Source organism: Vombatus ursinus, unplaced genomic scaffold (assembly GCF_900497805.2).
Source record: "Vombatus ursinus unplaced genomic scaffold, bare-nosed wombat genome assembly UNPS02007344.1, whole genome shotgun sequence".
NCBI lineage: Eukaryota > Metazoa > Chordata > Mammalia > Diprotodontia > Vombatidae > Vombatus > Vombatus ursinus.
In genome coordinates this window covers 3,713,844-3,728,025 of record NW_020947122.1, presented here as the reverse complement: position 1 = coordinate 3,728,025, position 14,182 = coordinate 3,713,844, and the positions used below count along the sequence as shown (strand labels likewise).

At 35.3% G+C, this 14,182-nt stretch overlaps 1 protein-coding gene across 8 annotated transcripts in view; it reads right to left on the bottom strand.

The window, feature by feature from the left end:
* Positions 1 to 14,182, bottom strand: part of CEP295 (centrosomal protein 295) — an 88,930-nt gene that overhangs the window by 62,845 nt on the left and 11,903 nt on the right. For all 8 annotated transcript variants that reach the window (XR_003568023.1, XM_027849363.1, XM_027849362.1 and 5 more), the window contains exons 5-8: positions 11,876 to 11,969; positions 9,048 to 9,092; positions 2,247 to 2,357; positions 1,133 to 1,237 (exon numbers count right to left, since the gene is read on the bottom strand). Coding sequence is in view for 7 of the 8 variants with exons in the window: in XM_027849363.1 (XP_027705164.1) it covers positions 1,133 to 1,237; positions 2,247 to 2,357; positions 9,048 to 9,092; positions 11,876 to 11,969 (355 nt within the window). In the remaining variant the exon portion in view is untranslated. The remainder of the gene's footprint in view (positions 1 to 1,132; positions 1,238 to 2,246; positions 2,358 to 9,047; positions 9,093 to 11,875; positions 11,970 to 14,182) is intronic.

The following is a 14,182-nucleotide window of genomic DNA, read 5'->3' as shown; positions in this document are numbered from 1 at the left end:
AATATTTTATACAAAACACACACAGACACATAGACGATTAATGTTTTTCTTTTAATTACTATAAAATTAGGGTGAAAAATGATCAGACATGTATTAAGAGCACACAATTGCAAAGATAAAAAAAGTCATAGTAACAAAAACTTTTTTCCTTCAACGTTTAATTGTTGTATTAATGTCAAATAAAACCACGGAAGAATCGTTGTGATTATATACTTAATTACACAATAAAGCATTACATTCTAATGTTTGTGATAATATTTTCCAGTTTTCTTGTATAACACTCTCCCTACTGAACTCTGCAATTCAGTCAAATCGGCCTTCACTGTCCTTGTGGCAAACTCCAGTTCCCATCTTTGTGCCATTGCATGGCCATCCCACATGTCTCAATAAATTCTTCTCCTCCATCCCTGCCTTCTGAATCCTTAGTTACCTTTAAGACTCAGGACAAGTGGCACTTTCTGCACAAGGTCTTTCCTGATTTTGCCAACTGCTAGTTCCAAACTATTCACCATTTAACTAATTTATTTGCATTTTTAAAAATATTTATTTAGTAGACAATAAATCAACATAGAATAAAAATGTATACTCCAATGATGCATTTAAATTTTTTTCATTAATTATAGCTGATATTTTTGTAGTACTTTAAGTGTGACAAAATATTTGCCTTTTTAAAAAAAAGCAATACAAATACATACTTGAGTGGAAAAATTCTTTTGATAAACCATAAATGTTACAAAGCACAAATAACACACCTGGGTACCTTAAAACCCTCAAATAAAATGTAAACAAATTCTACATTTAGAAAGTTTCCTGTCATATTAATGTAATAGACTAATGCGCCCACTGATCTCTGTAAATAAACAAGAATTTTTGAAGTCTATTGTTTCAAATTTTGATAATTCTATAAATATCTATGGCTATTTTATTTTGATGGTTATGCAAGGTCAGAAAATATTTAGTTTAAAAAATGAGTAACCTTAGCTGTCTGAATTACTCAAGTTCTGTAAAATCAGGATACTACATTTAGAACTAAAAGAAAAAGTAGTCCTCTATTAAGCAATAGGTATTATATTTAACACCAAGATAAAATAAATAATTCTAGGGTACTATAAGCAAATAATAAGTAGATCACCTGCTCTATTTCCATCTCTCTCTCCACAGTTGGTTCAAAATTATAAGTAGAACAGGTAGCAGTAGTAGTGCCAATAATCTTAGAAATTTGCTTCAGTTGAAGGTTCTGAAAAATTGAACACAAGAAAAAATTGCAAAGCCAAAGGCATTGTTTTCTATTTAAAACTAATGGTATGGACAAAAATAGTTTTGTATTTAATAAGTTATATATCCTAACCCAAGAGAACTGAAAATCAGCTTGTCTATCTAAAATAACTGTCCCATAGGAGAAGAAATAAAGGTTAGAAAGCTTAAAGGTTAGAAACAGAATTTTTAAAAAATTCTCTAGTATCTTTACAGGAGATCTGAATTAAAACAATGACTCCCATTTCATTTCCATTCACTTTTAAGCATCTAAACATTCTATTTAGATGCCCAGCAGTCCAACTTAGTAGGAAGAACACTATATTTGTAGTCAGACGATCCAGGTCTTTAAATGTCTGACCACAGGAAAGTAAAATCTCTCTCAAGGCATCAGTTTTCTCATCTGTAAAATGAAGGAGTTGGTCGAGGTGACATCTAATATCCCTTCTAGCTCTTAATCTACATTAAGACATGTCATTTAATAAAAGGGATGTTCTTTATTTTATTGGTTATACTTCTCCCATTACCAGCTATAAAGACTCAAGATACAAAAACTTCATTTAAGATAAATTCATAAGAACAGCAAACACACAATTATGTACAATTACCTAAATGGGAAGAGAAAACTGAACAGAGTAAATGTACTGCATTGACAAATTTGAAACTATGTCAACATAACTTATTCTCAAAGTTTTAAGATATAAGTTGAATTCTGGGACAGTAGCAAGTAACCATGTTGTTCTAATTACATGACACCCTAAAATAGAGTAGAAAATTATGATATACCTTTTTCTACAGTTCATATTTTGTCTGATAGGACAATTAGAATCATGATGTCCCTACTATGATTATTAAAGCATGTTTTGAAATATTTTTCCAATGACTATAACCCACGAATGCTTGCTAAGGTTATTTAAATTTTAAAATCTAATAATATTAGAATCCAAAGTAACAATTTATTGGAGACTACACATAAGCAGTAAGTCAATCACCTGCTCTAAATCCTTCTCCTCGTTTACGACACTTGGGTGAAGATGATGGTAAGTAGGAGGGTTACTAGCAGTGTTGGTTTTTAATGTAGAAATTCCCTTTACTTGAACACTCTGAAAAATTAAACAAAAACAATTTGTTGAGGCAAACACATTATTTTCCACTAAAAAATGGAGAAATAAGTTTTGCATTTTAAAGGTTACCATATGGTCCAAGAAAACTGAGTATCTGACTGCCCACTTAAAACTTTGTCCCTAAGGAAAATTTAGAGCTTTATGAATTACAATACCATTTTTATTTTTAAAAATTCACTTTACATTTTTCAGGAGGTTTAAAAGAAGACAATGGTATTACATGGAACACAGCCAAAGTGCAGTGGATCTGATGTTAGAGACCTTGGATCTAAATCTTGGCTCTACCACTTACTCCCTGTTTGACCTTGGATAAATCCCTAACCATGATACTTACCATCTCTGGGCCTCACTTTCCTCATCTGTAAAATGAAGCTCTAAATCTATGTATACATGACAAATTTATTTCCATTTATGTCCAAGTTTCTCTTAAAGGACAGTTGAGCACAGCAGAAAGAGAAGCTTAGAAAAGGCAGACTTAAGAATCTAAAATCTGGCCCTGCTACTTAAACTATGCTGATCACAGTCAAATCACTTCCCCTGTCTAACCCATCCATGAAATGAAGGGGCTGGACCAGATGATCTCCAAGTTCCGTTTTCAATTTAAAATAAACATAATATCCATATTGATATCCACATATTAATAATTTAAGTCAATTGTACATAAAAGTGCTCAGATTACCTGCCATCCAGACTAAAATCACAAAAAGCCTCTATTATTCTGTCCCCATTCACGTAGTAATGAAAAACAGTACGCTTTATGCATAGAGCAGGCCCAGTAGTTAGACACAACTGGGTTCAAGTACTACCTTTGACACACGTTGATTACATGATCTTTGGCAACTCACTTAATCTCTCTGTGCTCCAAAAACTCAATAACTGTATGTTGAAGAGCAACTGTCCCTGCACTGGCAAAAGGCGTTTCCTTAGCTAGACTTTCCTCATTCCGATGAAATATCACAAGTCCAGCCCCATAACTAAAAAAATTCATAGGATCAATAAACAGAACATGCACTGTTGCATATATGAGCAAAGAAATAAGAACAAAAAGCCTACAACAATTAAAAAAAAAAAAGAACTGCATCACAAAATACTGAAACTGCCAGCCTAACTCATTCAAAATGTTTAAGGATCTGTGCTGAGTCCCTCCGTGTTATCCTAGTTTTACAAAATAACAGCCCCCAAATGAGGGCAGAGAAAATAATGGTTTATGACTTCTAGACTTCTGTATTTTGTCCTAAAGGAACGATCAGAACCATTGTGTGACTACTGTGCAATTCAAAAGCATATTTTTCAAGATTTTTCTAATATTTATTACTTTCCAGTGCCTGCTATGGTTATTTTATCTTTGAAATCTAAAAATATTATACATCCTTCTCTTTACTCACACTTGAGTCAAGATGATGAATAGTAGAAAAGCTATTGGTCTTTACTATAGGAATTCTCTTTACTTAAAGATTCTGAAAAATTAAATAGAACAACAAATTGCTAAGCCAAAAACATTATTTTCCATATGAAACTAAATGGAATGGAGAGAAATTAATAATTTTGCACTAATTATGCTACCATGTAGCTCAGGAAGATAGAAATATTTGTTTCAGAAACATTTTAAAGCTTTGTGAATTACAACGGTATTCTAAAAAGCAATTAATTAGTACTTCATACTGGTACTAATTAATACCTGTTCAGTATCCTCTGGTACCCATTAGTTTTTATCTAACAACACTGCCTCCCAATCACATCAGTTTATTCCTGTGTTTCACTCACTATTATATAATTAAAAGGGCATCCAATTAACAAAATTTACTGCATGTAAAAGTTCACCCATTATTAGATAACCAGATTCAGATTTTAAAAGCCTCACTATTATTATTAATCTGAAGAACACACAGAATACTCTATCCTCATGTTGCAGTGAAAAAAAGCCCTGAAGGCTTAGTCCTACTTGTCACTCTGTCATCTATATGACCTTGAACATGTCACTTGACCTCTGAGCCCTTAGTTGTCCACCTGTAAAATGGAGTTAATCTTGCCTCCCTCATACAATGTTTTAAAGATCAAATAAGATAACATGCTTATCACCTCCAAGATGGAGCTCATCATCTTTCCTTTACACCCATCCTTTTCCTTAATTTCACTATTTGTATTAGGAGCACCAATCTCCCAATCGCCAGGTTCCAACCCTATCTTTGACTAATCCTTTCCTATCTAATCCTCAACCACAGAAAGAAAGAGTAGAGGGTGTACAGAAGACGAGGAAGAATAAAGATATGAGCAGAAGGAGGAAGAGAAATCTGAAGAGTCAGAGCGGAATTGAGATCTGTTTCAGAAGGCTGAGGGTAGAAGACTCTGAGTCAGAGGAAAAAGGGAAGAAGCCCAGTGAACACTCAAAATTAAGTAACAAATACAAGGCTTTCCTCTAAGAGGAACAGACTGGATTGTCTAAGAAAGAAGCTGACTGTGTTTCAAGAAATGAAGATGATAACCCACAGGTTCTCAGATCGCAGATACAGACCTTGAAAACTCCTCAGGGGCACCGAGTCCAACACCCTCCCCATACACAGCTCAGGAAGTTAAGATCAACAAAAAATTAAGCAAGACTGAATGCACAGGTGAGGGCTAATAAAGCCAGAATGCGCATTCAGGTTCCCTGACTCCAAAGCCGACACTCTTCCCACTGCCCCAACCTGCCTCCAGGGAAGGGATGCCAGTGAGATATCCTGCAGTAAAAATCATAGGAAGGGATCAAAAGCATCCCATATCGCTGAGGGATACAGAGGAAATTACTTGTTGATCTGATAACAGGAAAGTCAGAATGTTACAGTGAATACTTCATCAGAATGATGGCAAGGAAGTGAAAAAATAGATCATAAGCCATAAAGTCACTGAGAAAACTGGGGAGAATGAACTGGAGGTCAGGAAATAGCAACAATAGGGACTAGGGAGAGAGGATGTTATAATCAGATTGCATAGATGTTTAAAAAAAAAAAGAGAGATGAAGGAGAAGAAAGATCTGGAAGTAGTAAGGGAGAACAAGGAATATTACTATTCTCCTCCTGGCTCTATAAGTCAGGTGAAACAGGAGAAGCAGCAGTCAGCAGTGGAGAGAATTGCAAGTGATGTGGTATTTTTAGGGTCAGCCAGGTTTTCGATAAGATGAGTAAGTGGAATAAATTTTGGTTTCAAGGTTTAAAGACATAGGGGAATTTGTCGAGAAGAACGCAGGAAGCACAGCAGAATGAATAGCTTGTAAGATGGGTGAAATGAGTAGGTTATTATGGTGGGCTTTAAAATGCAGGAAATGGATATAGGATATAGCAATTCCCCTTATACTGTCATTAAAAAAAATTAAGATCACTTCAATACAGGTATTACCTGCAAAAATGAATTTACAAAACAGAAATTAAAAGGTAACTATTAACATTAAGAAAGGATTTTTTTCCCTCTACAAAATGATCCATCTTGGAATGTCCTTAGTTATAATCTGTGTCAATGAATTTATGTTTTACAGATCACCACCCAAAGTTAAGCTGTTAATGGTCACAGCCACATGAAATGATTTCCAGAAGTTCCTATTTGTGGAGAACAGTGTCCTGAGGGCTATAGGGACTTCACAGTAAAATTCACAGCCACTCAAAAGGGACTGTCCTAGTAATTCATATAGGAAAAACAAAATGCATAAAGAATGCACATCACTCATATTAGGAAGTTGAATGGTAGCTCTTTTTAGTCCATCAATGCCTATATTTGGACAGAAACACAAAGACCTAGTTCCAGTACTAAATAGGTTGTATGGCATTTAAGAAAATGATCCTAAGCTTCTCCCATATTTTTTAATACCAATATTATTTTAGTTACTTTATACAGCTGAGAATCATAAGAACAATATCTTAGAATAATCAATATTTCAAGTGACAAGGCAACAAAAAGACATATGGTCGGTGTAACCAGGCAATAACATACTACAATGACTTACACACTAAAAATGGCATAAAAGACATCAAAAACACATATTGACTGGAAAAGGAGATGGGCCAAAATAATAATAGCAACAATAATAGCTAACATTTACATAGTACTTATTTCGTGCCAAGCACTGTGCTAAGTGCTTTACAATTATCTCATATGATCCTCATAACAACCCTAAGGACAGGAAAGAGGAAGGGGAGAAGAAGTGTTATTGCCCCCATTTTACAGATAAGGAAACTGAGGCAAGTAAGTGCCTTGCTCAGGGTCGTAGAGCGTATAAGTGTCTAAGACCAAATCTGAACTGGGTTCTTCCTGATTCCAGGCTCAGTACCACCCAGCATATATCAAAAGCAAGAGATAACAGATATATGGCATGACTGTTACACTAGCATGCACAAACTATTAAAAGACCTAAAGTAAAGATGAGCAACAGTTCTATAACTATAGTCTTAGAGAACTGCTGAGGACACCAAGAAATTAAATAAGCTGTCCAACTTACTTAGTAGATTCTCTCTGGTAGATTTATGGAAGGACACAGATAAGAATCACAAATTGAAAAGGCAAGCATGAATTGCGATCTACTGGTAGAGGGAATCTTACACTAATGAGATCACAAACAAATCAAAATAGTATTATTAGCATAATTATTTTGTAAGGTAAGTTTACTCTTTTAAATTTAAAACTATTTAAATGTAAGTATACTTCATGTAGCTATATACACACACACATATACATATGTATACCTACACCCACATTAAAAAAAAAAACAGATCACATATATATATATACACATACACACACACACACACACACACACACACACACACACATATATATATATATATGCTTCTTTGAATCTGAAAAGATAGTTTTTAAAAATTGGAGATTAAAATTAAAGGTAATTCCACTTAGTATTTCTATTTAGAGTAGCTAGGGGGCACAGTAGACAGCTGGGTCTGGAGTCAGGTAGACCTGATTTCAAATTCCAAATCTTAAGCTTACAAGTTATGTGGCCTCAGGCAGGTCACAACTTCAGTCTGACTCAGTTTCCTCAGCTGTAAAATGAGGATAAATAATAGCAACTACCTCCCAGGGCTGTTGTGAGGATTAAATGAGATAGTATTTGTTAAGTGCTTAGCACAGGGCCTGGCACACAGCTGGCACTATATAAATGTGCCTTCCCTTCCCCTAAGCATTTAGCTACTCACACCTACATCTGCAACATAAAATATTTACGGAAGGCCATTTTATGTAAAACTCCCCCTGGCTTCCAGTCTGAGTTTGGCTAGTGTATCTCCCTACTGTCTCTTGAAGGTTAGTCAACACCAAAACTCTGGTGTGTCTATCAGCTCAACAAGCAGAAGAGAGGGAAGGAAGAACTAAGTAAACCAAACAAAGTAAGAAGGTAGAAAAAAGAAAAGACCTCATGGCAAAAGAATCCTTTATTGAGCATCTAGCAAAATATCTTTAAAGGCAATCTGAAAAAGAAATTCCAAAAAATAATTTAAACAATGATAGCATCACACAAATAAAAAGTTTTATCTTCCCAATAGGATCACTTAAAGAGCAATCATTTGTATGTATAAATTTTGATGTTTTTAAACAAACCAAAATTTGTATTATTTATTATAAAGTCATAATACATCTGTACCTTTTTGTCATATGCAGTTTTTTTTTTTTGGCTTTGCCAGGCAATTGGGATTAAGTGACTTGCCCAAGGTCACACAGTTAGTACGTGTTGTGTGTCTGAGACCCGGATTTGAATTCATATCCTCCTGACTTCAAGGCTGGAGATCTATCCATTTTTCTACCCAGCTGCTCCTCATATGCAGTTTATTGCTTAAAAATAGGTAATAAAGGAAAGAGCATTGCTTTGTAAGATTGTAACTGACATATTAAGTCAAAGGGTAGGGCTTATGGATGAAATGGAGACTTGTGAGAATGTAAACTGAGAAAAATTCTTTCCTGATCATCACCATTCAAGCCAGTGTCTTGACATTTTTGGATACTGAATTACTAACATTATAAAGAATCACAAATTTTAAAAAATGTATTGCAAATGAGGGCTATTTACATATTTTGAAGGCAGTTATGTCTTATAGAACATTAGGTTGCAAAATGAAGCAGAACCAGCTTGGAAAACTCTAGGAGAGAACTGAGAACAAGCAAGAAGCAGCAGACAGACATCTTTACTACACTTTCTCAAAAACACAAAGTCCTAAGTCTGATAAAAATCTTCTTGAAAACTTCCCTAAAGAAACTCTGCTGAAGTTTAGGACGCTGAAAAAAGGTGTTCCATTATCTTTTAATTTGTTAAAATAAAAACAAGAGGAATTATTATATTGTTACATTTGGTTACTGTATTGCCTCATTTAATTGATTCAAATACATTCAAGAAAGCTATAGACTATGTCTTTTTAGTTTATGAAACATGGTGTTCTTTCTTTCTTTCTTTTTTTTTTTAAACCGAGGCAACTAGGATTAAGAGACTTGCCCAGAATCACACAGCTAGGAAGTGTTATATGTCTGAGACTGCATTTGAACTCAGGTCCTTCTGACTCCAGGGCCATTGCTCTATCTACTGTACCACCTAGTTGCCCCGTTATTTCTAAAGAATGCTAAGCATCAGGTCTTTCGTGAGGAATATTACCCTCACGCCATCACTGTAGGGAAAATAAAATAATTTATATAATTTTAACTTACTGTGCCTTTTCCAGGAAGGCAGCATGTCTTAAGTGTCAGGACTGCCTACAAATAGAAAAATCCAACAATAAAGTCTTTGAAATGTACCAAAACTTTACTACGTTATCACAAAAATAATAAAACAAGTTTTAAATTTAAATATAAATATAAATTTAAATATAAAGCATGAAATCTAACCATTTCATTTGCTATTCCATTACCATAAGAAATAACTATCTTAAAGCTACCAACTAGATTATCACATGGTGATTCATTAATAACCTTCAGCTAATGTGTCCATGTACTTTCACATACACACATGATTAGGGAGTATGAATCCTCTAGTTAATACATTAACAAAGCTATAAACTGCATGAGATAACATATGCAAAAGAATGAACAGCACAATATAAATATCTAAGGTAAACATACATAAATATATAAGGTAATAGATTTTTCTTACTTGATCCAGCAATCTATTTGGGACACAGCAGCATCTCCAAATCATTATTATGAATAATAAGCAATGTAAGGCACTATAAACAAAAGTCTATCAGAATTCTTTGGCTATTTGAATTCTGGTTGGTTACTTACTGTACAGACTTAATACAGCTGGAACAAGTTCTTTCATGGACAAATTGCCAAGAACCTTTGATGTGAATTAGACAACAGTGTCGGCCATCTTTAAGGGATTCTGTTACTCTATTCCTATATCTGGGCTAAGTGCAGCATAAAGAACAAACCTGACTACTCTGAATTAACCTCTGCAGTGTAAGTAGTTCTCTAACAGAAAAATTTAAGTATGGGTTTTTTCTTGGGGGGGGGAGTCCAGACCAGTGATTTGGGGTCTTTTGGAGGTCCAGACTGGTGATTTCACTGGTATAAGGAATTTACATCGAGGACTCTATACCTAGGCAGACCAGCAGCTGTTCTGTAACTACCATCCTGGACACTGATACTTGTGAGGGATGGGACACGAACTCAAGTCTCCCTGACTCCAAGGCCGGTTCTCTATCGACTATACTACCCTGCCCCTCTGATTTTAGCTCATTAAAAAAAAAATCTCACGTCCAAATAGTTCATTTTATATGCATATTACGGGGGAAAGACTTTCACTGTTTCAAGGAAGACAGGAAAATATATGGTATATTCAAGGATTAACATTCTCAAATGAAATTTTGAGTCAGTAGTTTTTATGCCTAAATTATCAGACACATACAATTCCCCATGCCTTAACAACAGTCAATCTGTCACCTAGTCATATGTTTGTAAATAGGTATATATGCACATGCTCAACTTTTTCATGTAATACTGAAAGAGCTAAAAGGAACACACAGAAGTCACATGAAAGGGTGAGGCAGAAGAGAGAACCAGGTATCCCAAAGACCTAACACAATAAAAGAACAATCAATCAATTAAATAACATTTATTAGGTGTCTACTGTGTGCCAGCCAGCCACTGTGGTAAGTGCTGGGGATAGAAAAAACGGGCAATAGTCTCTGACTTCAAAAAACTCACAATCTAATGTACAATTAAGAAAACAACTACACGTGACAAATACCCCACATGATCCAGAGTCCTCCTTAACCAGAACCATCTTCCTCATCCTCTTATTATCCAACCAGAATTTTCCCCTCACTAGACTCAGATACACCTTTATTCTTTTACAAAATAAAATACTGTGGTTCCAGCCCAATTTTATAGCCTTCCTTTGACACTATGTGAGTGGCCTTGGACAAGTCTTACTGGGCCTCAGTTTCCTTAACTGCAAAATGAGGGGTTTAGACTAGATGGCCTCTAAGGTCCCGTCCAGCTTTAGACTTACAATCCCATGATAGTGTGTGTACACACACACACACACACACACACACACTTTCAGCTAATGAATTCACATATACATACACACGTGTGGTATGCCTTTTTGTGAAACCAAGTTCGTAATTATGTAACAAAAATATCACTTAATATAACTTTATATTTTAAAAAATCACTTTCCCAGGTTATGCTAAATTTAGTTTCTTCCTGATTAATTTCATTTCTTTTTCACATAATTCTAATGAATTTTTTACATCTTTCTTTTTGTCGTTGTTGAAAGGCAGAGTTGGTGGGAGGGAGAGTAAAAGCTTGTAATTGAAAAACTAATAATGCTTTTAAAATGTAAAACTTTTCTGTTGGAAGTTTATTTCTTCCCTTGTTTGTGTCCATTAGGACCAACAATCTAATATAATCCATTCAATTCAACAATTATTTAGTAAGCTTTCTTTATTTTTCTCGCCCCCCCCCCCCCAACATGGCTAATATGTGAAAATTTGTTTTGCCTGACTTTGTGTGTATAATGGAGATAGTTGAGTGGGGGAAGGGACTGAAGGGAGGGACAGAAATTGGAGCTGAAAATAAAAGAAGGAGGGAAGGGGAAAAGGGTTCAAATTATTCAAAGCTAAAACAGACAATCTCCACCAACCTAACTTCTCCTTTGTATCAAACTATTAGATTGTGAGCTACTTGAGGGCAGGAAATGTCTTCTGTTCCTTTTTATATCCCTAGAGCACCTGGAACATGGCAGGCAAGTAATAAATGTTTACTGATTGACTGAAACTAAAATTACTAAGAATTTATATCCAAAGGTGCATATAGCAAAAAACAGAAGTCTACTCTCATTTAAAAAAAAAAAAGAAACTAGTCATTAACATTTTAAGAAAGTCAATAATCCCTCCTAATAACCTTTTGCCACTTTTTCCTTTAACTCGTGGTTGTTTTCATCTCCACAATATTCTAAGAGAAAAATGCAACAATGATAGTTCAGGTTTTTTGGTTTTTTTTAAAAACCATCTCAAAATCACATAACTCACCTCAAAAGGATTTGGAGGAGGAGGTGGCAGACTTGCAATTTTTGCAGCTCTTTCTTTTTCCTCAAGTAGTACTTTCTTACGAGTTTCCACGTACCTTGAGTGAAACGACAAGTCATAAATGAATGTTCAAATAATTTCCCAACCTGCACCTCCCCCCTCCACTGGCCCCTTTGGGTCTGGGATCTGAGATTTCATCAGTGTAAGGAACTTCCAATGGGGAAATTCCCTCTTCTCATGAAAATGATCAACTTGTTTGTAACTTAGAGGAAGCTGCCTGGGACAGATGAGAATAAATTACTTGTACAGGTTCACACAACCCGTATATGTCAGAGGCAGGACTTGAGTCCTGGCCTACATGATTCAGCTCTCCCCTCTACTCACAATACCATTTTGTGTATCAGTTCAAATAATGTAATGGTTCAATCTTTTGCATCAGATTACATGTTTAACAGGAGGCTGTCAAGAGGCCTTCTAATCTAATTCCTTACGACACAGTGCCTGAAACACATCTAGACACAGTATGTCTTCAATTTTTTTCTATAAAACATTCTGATCCAGAATGTCATATCACCTCATATCTGGATTGCACTTCATATCTGACAATGAGTATCCACATATATCATATAATTTGATCTTTGTAACAACCCTATGAGGTAGTCAAGGTAGGCATTTTTACTTTAATGCCTAAGGAACTTAGCTGAAGAGAGTACAGGCCTAAACACCAATGTCAATTGAGTGGCAGATGGCAGTGCCAGGACTAGAAACAACCCAGGTTTTCAGAACCCATATTAGAAAGAACCAAGGCTGTCCAGCATTCTTTCCAAAATAGTACATTCAATTAAGCTCAAAATGTCAAATATTAGAAAGTTATAACCAGCAAACACGGGGAAAAAAGGACTCAAATTATTCATATATATACAAATATACATATTTTATATGTTAAATATGTATTAGTTATAACAGACTGCAACTTGATTAGTTGTTACGAAAATCCTGAAAGTGTACTATCTAAATTTAGAGAAGGTAACAACAATTCTCTTACACGCTTTAATATCAGACCACACCTGGAATATTTGGTTCAGTTTCTGGTAACTCTTATGAGAGACAGTCAGGAACTAGGCCGTGTCTAAAGGACAGGATGATGTCAGAATTCAAAACCATGTTAGAAACTAGGAAAATTTAGCCTCAAAAAAGAAAAAAACTTGGGGAAAACACAACAGCTTCCTGTGAAACGCAGGTAGAAATGAAATTATACTTATTCTACGTGGTTCCAAAGGATGAATGAGGAGTTACAGGGAGACAGACATATATAAAACTAATTTCTAGCTCAATATGAGAAAGGTTTTTTAAATGTCATTATTTTTCTTTTTATTTAAATGTGCATTTCAGTATAAGAACGAATTTTTTTATTTCAGCAGATCTGTATTCTCATCCATGCAAGTTTCTGCCAAAGGTAGAGAAATCACAACCTATCCAGACCTCACATCTTGAGAACTTGATCTACATGCAACAACAAATTCTTAATCCTCAAGCTGAAATACTTCTCTAGATATTTTACAGGGGTGCACTTGGCATTCCTCACTCTGGAGATCTGACCAGCCTAGCCTCCTTTTCTGGTCATCCAGCTCCCAAATGATTGTCATTTTACTACTACGTATTACTAGATCTTTGATACTAGAATACTAAAGCCTACTCACACCCACCCTCCATCTCCTCATTTCTGTTTGTGTCACCTGCAATTCTGATTCTTTGGAGATTGTGGTAAATTCTATTATTCACAGTGGAAAAAAAAAAAAACCTGAACCAGAAGATTATAGCTAAAAATATGAGTCTGTGCTTGATGGAGGAGCCTGAGACTGTAGAGAATAGCAATTTTCTGAATTCAATTTAATTCTATGCCCTTTCTCCTTCTTACTCAATTACAAGCTCAGCTTTGTGTCTACCTTCAGCATTGGTTCTATGTATGGAGACTGGTCATTGGGCTCTCTATCCAACTACATATTATAATTTGGACAATAGACATTCATTTGTTCTTTCCTGTTCTATCAGGTTACTCTTTTTTTTTTTTTTTTTGGTGAGGCAATTGGGGTTAAGTGATTTGTCCAGTCACACAGCTAGTGAGCGTTATGTGTCTGAGGCTGAATTTGAACTCAGGTCCTCCTGACTCCAGGGCTGGTGCTCTATTCACTGTGCCACCTAGCTGGCCCCTGGGTTACTTTTTTGAGTGATTCCGGATCTCATGTAGGAGACTACCATTCTATGGATTAGTGCAATCAGCACAAAGCTGTCACCACCCAAAGGGAATCC